The sequence below is a fragment of the Bos javanicus genome, chromosome 23, assembly GCF_032452875.1.
Source record: "Bos javanicus breed banteng chromosome 23, ARS-OSU_banteng_1.0, whole genome shotgun sequence".
In the NCBI taxonomy this organism is placed as follows: domain Eukaryota; kingdom Metazoa; phylum Chordata; class Mammalia; order Artiodactyla; family Bovidae; genus Bos; species Bos javanicus.
In genome coordinates, this window is record NC_083890.1 from 16810607 (window position 1) to 16823494 (window position 12888).

At 49.1% G+C, this 12888-nt stretch overlaps 1 protein-coding gene across 6 annotated transcripts in view; it reads left to right on the forward strand.

The window, feature by feature from the left end:
* Positions 1–12888, forward strand: part of CUL9 (cullin 9) — a 37609-nt gene that overhangs the window by 531 nt on the left and 24190 nt on the right. For all 6 annotated transcript variants that reach the window (XR_009732821.1, XM_061398201.1, XM_061398203.1 and 3 more), the window contains exons 2-9: positions 1288–1920; positions 2475–2629; positions 2963–3475; positions 3977–4112; positions 4263–4456; positions 7134–7539; positions 7963–8155; positions 11678–11885. Coding sequence is in view for 5 of the 6 variants with exons in the window: in XM_061398201.1 (XP_061254185.1) it covers positions 1326–1920; positions 2475–2629; positions 2963–3475; positions 3977–4112; positions 4263–4456; positions 7134–7539; positions 7963–8155; positions 11678–11885 (2400 nt within the window). In the remaining variant the exon portion in view is untranslated. The remainder of the gene's footprint in view (positions 1–1287; positions 1921–2474; positions 2630–2962; positions 3476–3976; positions 4113–4262; positions 4457–7133; positions 7540–7962; positions 8156–11677; positions 11886–12888) is intronic.

Here is a 12888-nt window from a genome sequence, read left to right on the forward strand (position 1 = left end):
CCCGCCCCCGCATGCTATCTGGACCCCTACCCGCTTCGAGAGCACATCCCGTCTTCCCCTCCTCTTCACGCCTTTCTTCTACTCTCATCCTCTATCCCTGTACCCCAACATGTACCCCAACATGACCCCTGCTCTGATCACCATTTCTTCATTTGGGTTTGCTGTCCTTTCTTATCCTCACCATTCCCTGTTGCCCCCACACTGGTTCGTATCTTTCCCTGATCACTAACATGGCCGTCAATCCGCACCTACTTATAATTTTATTCTGACACATTAGCGTTCTACTTACCTGGGGACTGCTCCTACCTTCTCCCTCGCTAAGAATAGTAGTATTAGATTCTGTTTACTGAGCACTCTGACTGTATGCTAGAGGCTGTTCTGAACGCTTTATATATGTGACCTTAGTAAGTTTTTATAACAATTTTGTAAGCTGGGTTTAAATATTATTATCTTGCAGAGGAGAAAACTGAGGCTTAGAGATTGACTTGTCCAAAAGTACACATATAAGAAGTGAAGGAGCCAGAATTCAGAGTCCCATGTATCTGAATCTGTACTGTATAGCCTCTCTTAATACCCTGCTGTCTCCTGACCTCATTCCCTACTCTTCAACTCCATGATTATTACCTCCATCTAGATCTACTTAACTTAGACCCTTACCATACATACAGCATAAGGGCAGGGTGGGACTTGGTTTTTTTCCTCCCATAATTTCATTTGGATCCCTAGTCCCCTCTCCCTTTCCCAGTGTTCTCATACCTTTTTCTCATCCAGTCATCTGCCTCCTTTAGTCTCTCTTCTTAATATCTGCCATGATCCCCCCTTTATACCCACAGTCCCGCTTTAACCTGTCATTTATGCTCCCTGTCCTGCCCCTTCCCCATCCTGACTTTCCTGACTTGTTCTGGCCCCACTGTCTCACAGGCTGCTGGCCTACCTGCTCAACCATGTCATCCTTCTAAGTCTTGATCTGTACCCCTCAGCCACCCTCCTGTTCTGCCCAAATTGTCCTGATTAACCATCAGCTCTTTTTCTTATCTTGCTTTCTATTCTTCTCTTCCTCTCTTGTAATTTTTTCCATTTCAGAAACCTTTTCATTTCCTTCTATCGCTGTTTTTCACTCTGTTCTCCTTGTTACAAATCCCAAAGTGTGTTTAGGTTATTTATTCCATCCTTTCCTTGGCCTTTTCTCTTTGGCCTCCAAATTCCATGCAGCCTACCAATCACCCCCCACCCTGTCTGCGCCTCAAGGTTCCACCCCCTTCATGTAGGTTTTTCTCTTTCCCACAGTGCCTCTGTCTCTCTCCCGTGTGTCCCAGGAAGTCAGGATGGTGGGAGAACGGCGCACTGGGGACCTCACGGTGCCCTTGGGGCCCCGGCTGCAGGCATATCCCGAAGAGCTCCTTCGACAGCGGCCTGGACAGGATGGGCATCCTGAATACCTGATCCGATGGAGTGTCCTGAAGTGTGGGGAAGTGGGTAGAGCGGGCGTGGAGGAGGGCAAGGCCGAGCACATCCTTATGTGGCTGTCGGCCCCCGAGGTCTACGCCAGCTGTCCCACGCTGTTAGGGGAGCGGGCGTTATCCAAGGGACCTCAGCACGAGACAGCTGGGGGTCCAGCAAGCTTCCCCCGAGACCCAGGCAGTCTGGATGACGTGGCCATGGGAGAGATGGAGGCGGACGTGCGGGCACTGGTGCGCAGGGCTGCCCGGCAGCTGGCAGAAGGTGGGACCTCGAGCCTCACGGCCGCTGTGCTCCACACCATCCACGTGCTCAGCGCCTATGCCAGCATCGGGCCCCTCACCGGCGTCTTCAGGGAGACAGGCGCCCTGGACCTACTCATGCACATGCTGTGCAATCCTGAGCCTCAGATCCGTCGGAGTGCTGGCAAGATGCTGCAGGCCCTGGCAGCCCACGACGCTGGTGAGAGACAGCCATGGGAAGAAGGGAGCCCCTGGAGAGGATGGGGCCACAGGAGTAAGAACAGGAAGAGGAGGGGTTTCCCAGCTCTGTAAGAGCACCTAGTATTTGGTAGACATCAATTTCATTGCAAAGGGAAAAGGTAGATTAATAAGCCATCACAGGTGCAGAAACAGGATAGAATGATAGCACCTGGTTTAGCTGTCTGTTCTCAGGGCAGAGGCAGAGAAGAAATGGGAATAAGTTTATGTGTTCTGGTTGGAGATTTGTTAGTTGGTTGTGAAATCACTTTCATGGGTTATAACCAACATTTTTTTAAAATGTTAAACATCAGCTCAGAGCACTTAGTAGTGTCAGTTTTGTAGTATGAAGTGTATGTTTCAGTTTCACATCGTGTACCTTCATGTCAGGTGACTGTGTGAAATGTGTCTCTTCCTGGGAGTCTCAGTCACAAGTTTGAAAGCCTCTGGGGTCTAGGATAGACAGTTTGGGGACAGGCGATGTGGAGAGGCGTAGTGGGGGTTGAGGAGAAGATCTGGATCCGGTGTGCATTACAGGGAGTCGGGCTCACGTCCTTCTGTCACTGAGCCAACAAGACGGCATCGAGCAGCACATGGATTTTGACAGCCGCTATACTTTGCTGGAACTGTTTGCAGAGACCACGTCTTCCGAGGAGCATTGCATGGCCTTTGAGGGCATTCACCTGCCTCAGGTACCCTTGCAGCTGTGGGGGAAAGGCTATGTACAAGGACCAGGGCATGATTTCTGAAAATGTGGTTCAGGGCTGCACCAGTGCCAGGGCCGCCTGGGGAACCTACTAAAATCAAGGTTCATATTATCCTCCCCACTCAGAGTCTCTGAGATGAGAACCCAAGACTCTGTGTTTTAAGGCATTCCTTGGGTGTTTCTTATGTCAGTCACAGTTTGGGAACTGCAGGTGTGGGGATGAAGGCTTTATCTTTTTCTGAAGAGGCTGATGTCCAGGGAAAGGAGAGGGGTGGGAGCTGGGAGAAGAGGAAGTTACACCATGGACTGTGTCCTCCAGATCCCAGGAAAACTTCTCTTCTCCCTGGTGAAACGCTACCTGTGTGTCACTTCTCTGCTGGATCAGCTGAATAACAGTCCAGAGCAGGGGGCCGGAGACCGAGGCTCCCCAACCTCGAGGGAGGATTTGGGCCGGGAGAAGAGCCGGGGGCAGCGGGAGCTGGAGTTCAGTATGGCTGTGGGCAACCTTATCTCGGAGCTGGTGCGGAGCATGGGCTGGGCCCGGAACCTCAGCCAACAGGGCACGTTGCCACCCCGGCCGACCCGGTCCATCTTTCAGCCCAGCATTTCAGGCCCCAGCCTTTTACTCCCCACCATCGTTGCGCCCCCCAGGAGGCAAGGGCGGGCCTTCCGCCAGCGCGCTGAATTCTCCAGCCTTAGTGGCTACGGTGAGTACGTGCAGCAAACGCTGCAGCCGGGCATGCGAGTGCGGATGCTGGATGACTACGAGGAGATCAGCGCGGGCGACGAGGGCGAGTTCCGGCAGAGCAACAATGGCGTGCCCCCTGTGCAGGTGAGCAGGGCCACCGCTGGGGGTCTGTCTGCGTGGGGCGTCGCTGGGGCTTCACGCTTCATGCTGGGGGCTCTGGCAGGCCACCCAGGGAGAAAACCTCCAGAGAACTGGGATGCTTTCAGCAGGATCAGTGATGGAGAGGGGGCTGTTAGAGGGCTGGGAAAATCTGTTAGGAATGGGTGGGCTGTGAGGTCCAGGAGAAACTCCCTTGACCAGGAGGCAGAACTGAGATATCCAGATATCCCCACCCGCAGCAGTGGAGTGGGCTCGGAGGGAGCATGGGAGCAGAGGCCTTCCGGGTTAGGAGGAGAGGAGAAGTGCGGCATGCCTTGGTCGGGGAAGGGAGCCTTGTGTGCTAGAGGTTTCCCAGGCCTAGCCCTGTGTGCCCCCCAAGGGCTCCACGCCCCAAGTCTGGATCCGGCCGTCCTCTCCAGCTTGCCCAGCGTGGGGTTCTCAGGGCTGAGCCCTCTCTCATCTTCTGCCTCCCTTCCTCCGCACCAGGTCTTCTGGCAGTCGACGAGCCGCACATACTGGGTGCACTGGCACATGCTGGAGATCCTGGGTCCTGAGGAGACTGCTGAGGACACGGCTTCAGCGGCTGCGGAGGAGGGGGCGGGGGCTGCTGTGCCGGGCACAGGTGAGCCAGGGAGGGGACGAGAACACGGGGTCTGAACAGAGGAGGAGTAGGCGGCATGCAGCCCTCTCAGGACCAGGAGCTGCCCCAAACGTTCAGAAACCCATTCAGTCCCCCAGTGGAGGCTGAGGCCCCCTGTGCCTGTCTCCCCAGCACTCCCCTCCTGGGACTGGAAGCCCGTGGACGGGCTCTACTCTTTGCCATACCTCCAGCCCGAGCCTCAGAAGAATGAGAAACTGGGCTACCTGACCCAGGCTGAGTGGTGGGAGCTGCTCTTCTTCATCAGGAAGTTGGACATATGTGAGCAGCAGTCAATTTACCAGAGTCTTCGAGAGAACCTGGATGAGGTATTACAGACGAGAGATGCCTGGGGGGTTTGTGGTGGGGTTAGAGTTGGGATTCTCTAAGGTAGTTCCTGGAGTAACAGGCAAATTTGGCCTTGGAGTATGGAATGAAGCAGGGCAAAGACTAATAGAGTTTTGCCAAGAAAATGCACTGGTCATAGCAAACACCCTCTTCCAACAACACAAGAGAAGACTCTACACATGGACATCACCACGTGGTCAACACCGAAATCAGATTGATTATATTCTTTGCAGCCAAAAATGGAGATGCTCTATACAGTCAACAAAAACAAGACCAGGAGCTGACTGTGGCTCAGATCATGAACTCCTTATTGCCAAATTCAGACTTAAATTGAAGAAAGTAGGGAAAACCATTAGACCATTCAGGTATGACCTAAATCAAATTCCTTATGATTATACAGTGGAAGTGAGAAATAGATTTAAGGGATTAGATCTGATAGATGGAGTGCCTGATGAACTATGGAATGAGGTTCGTGACATTGTACAGGAGACAGGGATCAAGACCATCCCCATGGAAAAGAAATGCAAAAAAGCAAAATGGCTGTCTGGGGAGGCCTTACAAATAGCTATGAAAAGAAGAGAAGCGAAAAGCAAAGGAGAAAATGAAAGATATAAGCATCTGAATACAGAGTTCCAAAGAATAGCAAGAAGAGATAAGAAAGCCTTCCTCAGCGATCAATGCAAAGAAATAGAGGAAAACAACAGAATGGGAAAGACTAGAGATCTCTTCAAGAAAATTAGAGATACCAAGGGGACATTTCATGCAAAGATGGGCTCAATAAAGGACAGAAATGGTATGGACCTAACAGAAGCAGAAGATATCAAGAAAAGGTGGCAAGAATACACAGAAGAACTGTACAAAAAAGATCTTCACGACCCAGATAATCACGATGGTGTGATCACTGACCTAGAGCCAGACATCCTGGAATGTGAAGTCAAGTGGGCCTTAGGAAACATCACTACGAACAAAGCTAGTGGAGGTGATGGAATTCCAGTTGAGCTATTTCAAATCCTGAAAGATGATGCTGTGAAAGTGCTACACTCAATATGCCAGCAGATTTGGAAAACTCAGCAGTGGCCACAGGACTGGAAAGGGTCAGTTTTCATTCCAATCCCAAAGAAAGGCAATGCCAAAGAATGCTCAAACTACTGCACAATTGCACTCATCTCACACGCTAGTAAAGTAATGCTCAAAATTCTCCAAGCCAGGCTTCAGCAATACGTGAACCGTAAACTTCCAGATGTTCAAGCTGGTTTTAGAAAAGGCAGAGGAACCAGAGACCAAATTGCCAACATCCGCTGGATCATCAAAAAAGCAAGAGAGTTCCAGAAAAACATCTATTTCTGCGTTATTGACTATGCCAAAGCCTTAGACTATGTGTATCACAATCAACTGTGGAAAATTCTGAAAGAGATGGGACTACCAGACCACCTGACCTGCCTCTTGAGAAACCTATATGCAGGTCAGGAAGCAACAGTTAGAACTGGACATGGAACAACAGACTGGTTCCAACTAGGAAAAGGAGTATGTCAAGGCTGTATATTGTCACCCTCCTTATTTAACTTATATGCAGAGTACATCATGAGAAATGCTGGGCTGGAAGAAGCACAAGCTGGAATCAAGGTTGCCAGGAGAAATATCAATAACCTCAGATATGCAGATGACATCACCCTTATGGCAGAAAGTGAAGAGGAACTAAAAAGCCTCTTGATGAAGGTGAAAGAGGAGAGTGAGAAAGTTGGCTTAAAGCTCAATATTCAGAAAACGAAGATCATGGCATCTGGTCCCATCACTTCATGGCAAATAGATGGGGAAACAGTGGAAACAGTGTCAGACTTTATTTTTTTGGGCTCCAAAATCACTGCAGATGGTGTCTGCAGCCATGAAATTAAAAGACGCTTACTCCTTGGAAGAAAAGTTATGACCAACCTAGATACAATATTGAAAAGCAGAGACATTACTTTGCCAACAAAGGTCCGTCTAGTCAAGGCTATGGTTTTTCCTGTGGTCATGTATGGATGTGAGAGTTGGACTGTGAAGAAGGCTGAGCGCCGAAGAATTGATGCTTTTGAACTGTGGTGTTGGAGAAGACTCTTGAGAGTCCCTTGGACTGCAAGGAGATCCAACCAGTCCATTCTGAAGGAGATCAGCCCTGGAATTTCTTTGGAAGGAATGATGCTAAAGCTGAAGCTCCAGTAGTTTCGCCACCTCATGTGAAGAGTTGACTCATTGGAAAAGACTCTGATGCTGGGAGGGATTGAGGGCAGGAGGAGAAGGGGACGACAGAGGATGAGATGGCTGGATGGCATCACTGACTCGATGGACACGAGTCTGAGTGAACTCCGGGAGTTGGTGCTGGACAGGGAGGCCTGGCGTGTTGCGATTCATGGGGTTGCAAAGAGTCGGACTCGACTGAGCGACTGAACTGAACTGAAGGTAGTTCAGCCTGGGGGACTGCCTAGGGGAGGGTGGAGTGAGGTTAGAGAGCTTAGAAGTTAGAGAGCCAAGGAATCCTTCCCTGGGGATAAGGCAGAGGCTGGGAGGGTCTAGGAGGCAGGAAGTATGTAAGGCCCCAGTGGGAGGTGGCCCACCTCCTGTTACTGTCCCCAGGCCCTTGGTGTCTGCTCCTTCCTGAAGTACATGCCTTTCTGTTGGCAGAGCCTAGGTGAGAAGGCCGTGGGTGAAATCTCTGTGCCCGTGGCCATGGCAGAGAGTCTGCTGCAGGTTCTCAGGAATCGGTTTGAGGGCAGCACCCTCAGCGACCTGCTCAACTCCCAGATCTACACCAAGTACGGGCTGCAGCCCGACGCTCTGAGTGGCTCGTCGTCTTCACAAAATCACTCTAGTACCCCAGATCCTGAAGAGGAGTCGAAGTCAGAGGCCACCTTCTCAGAGGAGGAGACCGAGTCCCCCAACGTGAAGGCTGAGCCCCTCAAGGCAGAGGCAGAGCCAGTCAAGGGAAAAACCGAGCTGCCCATGGCACAGAGCGATTCGCAGCTGTTCAACCAGCTTCTGGTGACTGAGGGGATGGCTCTCCCTGCTGGGATGAAGGAGGCAGCCGGTGGTGAGTCAGGTGCTGGGAGGGGAGGGCAGAGAGGTGGGAGCAAGTCCTGGGTGCCCCCCAGAGAAGTGGGTCGTCAGCGGGGAGGGCGTGCCGTGGAGTGAGATCACTTCTGCGTGAGAAAGTGCACTGGGAGCGTGCATCCATTTTCCTTCCTTGGACGTTGATTACGTACAGCCTGTCACTGCTGCCTTCCTTCAGCGTCCCTGGAAAAGGAGGGTCTGTCTTCTAGAATAACGTCATCTTCATTGCCTGATTATTAAATCCCTCACACAGAGTTGGGAACATTCTGGGTGCAAGCTACAGTAGTGAATAGGGTGTTTAAACGTCAGTAGGATAATTGGGCTTGACCGTTAGAGAGTTCCAAGGTGAAGATGCTGCAGTTTTATTTTTTTTAAGCCACCGCCTTTCCCTCACGACTTTCAGAAATGATTAGAGCCTTGCGGGGCCCTGGGCCACGCAGCTCCCTGGACCAGTACGTGGCAGCGGTCGTGGCCACTGTGCAGATCTCCAGCTTGGACACCAGTCTGCAGCTCTCAGCACTCTGCGCTCTCTCCCAGGCCGTGGAGGAGGTCACGGAGCGAGACCACCCTCTGGTCCATCCTGACAGATTCCTGAGGTTAGAACCCTGGGGAGGGAAGTGGAGGTTACGGATTAAGCTGTCAGTTGGGGGAGGATAGTGGTAGGGAGGGAAGGAGCTAGGAGATAAGAGTTAGAAAGGCTGGGGGAAAGAAGGGCCAGCTTGAGGCGTAACTGAGCAGGAAGGGGACTCTGTGATGGTTAATGTTCTTGGAGCGCTTGTTCTGTGCCAGGCCCTTGTGCTTAAAGCTTTACGAGCATTCTCTCTTTAAATCCTCCCATCTCCAGAGGCAAACCTGATGCTATTCTTATCCACTGTGTGGGTCAGGGACTGAGGCTTAGAGAATTTAAGTAACTCGCCCAGTATGACAGATAATAGAATCAGGATTCAAATCAAGGTCCTTTTGGCTTTTGAGTACTTTTTTTTCTCCCTCTCTACTTTCTTCCTATTAAATTAAAAAATAATTAATGAATTCATTTGGCCACATCAGCTCTTAGTTGTGTCACGCAGGGTCTTCGTTGCATCACGCATCATGTGCGGTGCATGGACTCTTTGGTTGTGGTACACAGGCTCAGTAGTTGTGGTTTGCAGGCTTAAAGCCCCTTGGCATGTGGGATCTTAGTTCTCTGACCAGGGATCAAACCCACGTCCCCTGCATTGCAAGGCAAAATCTTAACTGCTGGACCACCAGGGAAGTCCTCTAAAATTTTTAGAAAATACTTCTTAGTTACAAATAGTACACCATTGCGTTCTTATTTTAAAAGATCCAGAGAATGAAAAGTCAAAGTCCCATTTTGCTTCTGTTGTCACACACCCAAGCACGTATCCTTCAGACCTTCTAGAGGCTTGTATTTGTTGGTGCGTTTTCTGCATTTGAGTTTTCGTGTATGTGATCACACTCTGTTTCTGCAGCTTTCTGCCTACACGCAGTGTGTCTGCATACAGTATGTCCGTCCGCGTGCTCTTGCCTCGTTCTCACTGCCGCCCTGGACTCTGCAATGTGATTATACCCAAAATCACATGTAGCCTTACTTTGTAAAATTTTACTGTCTTGAAGCATATAGTTGATTTACAATGTTATGTGAATTTCTGTCTACAGCATAGTGACTCGTTTGTATATTCTTTTTCATATTCTTTCCCATTATCTTTTATTAGAGGATATGAATATGGTTCCCTGTGCTATACAGTAGGACTTTGTTGTTTATCCATCCTATATATAATAGCTCGCAGCTGCTACTCCCAAACTCCCTGTCCATCCCTCTCCCACCCTCCTCCCCCGTTTGGCAACTACAAGTCTGTTCTCTCACTTACAGTGTTCTAAGGGATCTATTTTTCTTCACACCTGCCAGCACTGGCTATTATCATTTTCAAAAATCTATCAGATTGCCAAAATTTTAAAGTGATTGGTATCTTTTTGTCTTTAATTTCTTGAGAAGTTAGGCATATTTGCATGCGCTTCTTGTATTCTGCTATAAATATTCTTATCCTTTGCCCATTTTCTTATTGGGTCTTTGTCTTTTTTTTATTGATTTGAAGACATTCTGGATATTAATTCATTATTGCTGTTCCAAATATTGTCTCTTCTATAATCATATTTACTTTATTTTCTGAATATAAAATAATATATATGATCCCTATAAGGAAATGAAAGTTATGAGAATAATGATCATCTGAAAAGCCTCTATGCAGAGATAGTCACTGTTGACATTTTAGTAAACATCCTTACATATTTCTTTGTTTATTCGTGTGCATCACCTCTGTATATTAACTTGTTTACAGTAAATCAGGGCTCCAGAGAGGGGGATATATATTTAAAATACGTTTGGTTCACATTGTAGTCATCGTAAGGCCCATGAGAGAAGACAGAAAGCAGCTCTATGCGGGGAGGGCCCATTAGTGCTCTGGCCGCTGGTCCCCGTCGGAACTTGGTGGGGTTATGGCTCTGTGGGCCCCAGGATCCCTGCACCTCCAGGCCTTGAAACCCCAGAACAAACCCTGTTGTCCAACACAAAAGGCAGGAGTAAACACAGAACCTTTTCAGTGCTTTTATTTGCATTATTTCTCAGGATTTGTCTTTTTGTCCTCCATTCCTTCCTAGTTCCCAGACCAACTTCACCATCTCTGCCCAGGGGAGAAAAATGTTAGTCCAGCTTTTTCCCTCTTGAGATGCTCACTGTAACCCAGGAATTCTGCAGGCACTGCTTCCTTCCCTTCAGATCTGTGTTTTCACCTGACCCTTTCTGTAGCTTAAGTGCTCAGGGTCTTAAATTGGTGGCTAGTATCTTTTATTATGTTGAACTTTTAGATTTTCATGCAGCTATCTTTCTTGACATTTTTTTAATGGTTCCTAGGTTTGAAGAGGGTCTATTCCATTCTGGGACTGTAAAAATATTTCCTATACTTCCTAAAAATATCTGTGACTTTACTTTTCACATATATTTTAAAATCTGTGTGCAGTCTATTTTTGCAAGTGGAGTGAAGCAGAGCTCCAGCCTTCCTTTTTGCAGATGGATAGCCACATGTCTCTCCTCACGTTTTGCATGGTCCTTGCAGTCCTTCCTGTCTGAGATGCTGCCCTTATCGCTCTTCTAATCTGTTCATCTGTTTGGCTACCCCGTATTTCCAGAGTCTTAATTATTATAAGTTTTTATTTTGGTAAGTAGTAGGCAAGTCTACAGTTATTTCTTTCCAACCAGTCCTTGACTATTCTTGCCTATTTTATTTTCTCTTTCTGTGCCTAAATCTGTCGTTTTTTTTTCCCCCTCTTGATTTTAGTTATATTTTACATCAGGATGCATCATCTGGTGTGCAACAATAATGACATAGATTATTCATAATAGAAACAAAAATATTTCAGTACAAAGTCTTTGTCAGCATGAGGCTGAGGGCAAGAGTATCCTGCAGGCTACCATATTCTTATGCACTTGTCGGCTTGCATTTTTTTTTTTTAAAGATCTTTTGTAGACCAGTTGAAACAGTTTTCTCTTGGTAAGGGCATTTTATTTATTCATTTTGGCTGTGCTGCGTCTTAGTTGCTGTGCAGACTTTTGTCTGTGGCCAGCAGGTGCTCCTCCCCACTTGTGCATGGGATTCTCATTGCAGTGGCTTCTCTTTGTGGAGCACAAGTTTTGGGCTGCATGGGCTTCAGCAGGGAACATGGGGTTCAGTAGTTGTGACTCACAGGCTTAGTTGCTCCATGATCTGTGGGATCTTCCCAGATCACGGATCGAACCCGTGTCTCCTGCTGTTGGCAGGTGGATTCTTTACCACTGAGCCACCAGGGAAGCCCTGCCCTTTAAAAAAAAAAAAAAAAAACCTTTTGGGCATTTTGATTTAACATTGTGGTGAATTTATAGACTCATTTGAAAAGATGAGCCAGAGCTCATCACCGTTTTGCTATATTGCCTGCTCGATGAGGAGAGCCTGAGACAGACAGACTGCAGAGGAGCGGGCAGCAGGAGGGAGGGGTCGGGGGATGGACTGGATCTTCGTGGACAGGCTTGGACGGGCACTTAGGTGAGACTCTTGGGATGGGAAACCCCAACGTCTCTCCTGTCTTAGGGAGAAGCTGGTGAAGACGCTGGTGGAGCTGCTGACCAACCAGGTGGGAGAGAAGATGGTGGTGGTGCTGGCTCTGCGGCTTCTTTACCTGCTCATGACCAAGCACGAGTGGCGCCCGCTCTTCGCCAGGGAAGGCGGCATCTACGCCGTGCTGGTCTGCATGCAAGAATACAAGACCTCTGTCCTGGTGCAGCAGGCGGGGCTGGCAGTGAGTGGCCCGGGCCCGGCGGTAGAGTGATGGCCAGGGTGGGCAGCTCAGGGGTGGGCTCTGCTGGTCTTGAGGAGGTTCTGTGGTCATTCAGACAAGGAGGAGACATTGGGATGGAGGAGATCCAGCTGGGGAGTCCAGGAGACAAAATGCCTCTGTGGAAGCAGGGAGAAAGGTGTTTCTGAGAATGATTCCCAGGTTTAAAAGTGGTCAGCAGGGGTGGATGGAATGGGGAACTCTGAAAGAGGAAGAAGTGTACAGAGAAAGCCAGTTTGGATTTTTAGGTATGTTGACTTTTCCAGGGCTTTTTATTAACAACCTAGTGTCTGATTAAAGGCAAAAGTTTTAGATGTGACAGAGTAATTTTTAGCCATTTTATCTGAGTGGTCTCAGAACACAGAAGATACCTCCTCACCAGATGTGGGTAAAGCCAAGCCAACATTGCATTGCAGCCTTGCCAACCCCAGGTCCAGGGAGTGGGGAGAGGAGGCCCTCGTTCGGGGAAGAAGAGTCAGCTTCCTGAGTGCTGCAGACAGAGGGTCAGGCTGGTGGGGAGGTCCGGGCAGTGTGTGCTCCGTTTAACCTGAGGCTCCCTGAGGGGACAGGCAGGCCTTGTCTAGAGCAGTTCTGAGCGTGGATGCCAGCAGTCCCGTGAACTGGAGCGCGGGTGCTGTTGAGGCGGTCTTTGCCTGGGGGAGGCCGACAGGCCCTTTCTTTACGGGGTCAGCCTGCTGCTGCTTCTCCCCAGAGCAGCCAAGCATTCCTAGTCCAGGCCAGGCCAGTCTGTTCAAAGAATTTCCTGATCCTTTTAAAGTGCATGACCAAATGCTTCTAAACTCAAACTCTTGCCCTATAACAGAATTGTATCATTTTGTTTATAACTTAAGGTGTCCAGAATTCAGCTTGGATTGGGGAGGGTAATGTAGCCAAAGGGAGAAAACCTCATTGTGAGGTGGCATTTGCTTGATGGGTCCAGCCCTTACCAGGGGATCATCCTGAGGAG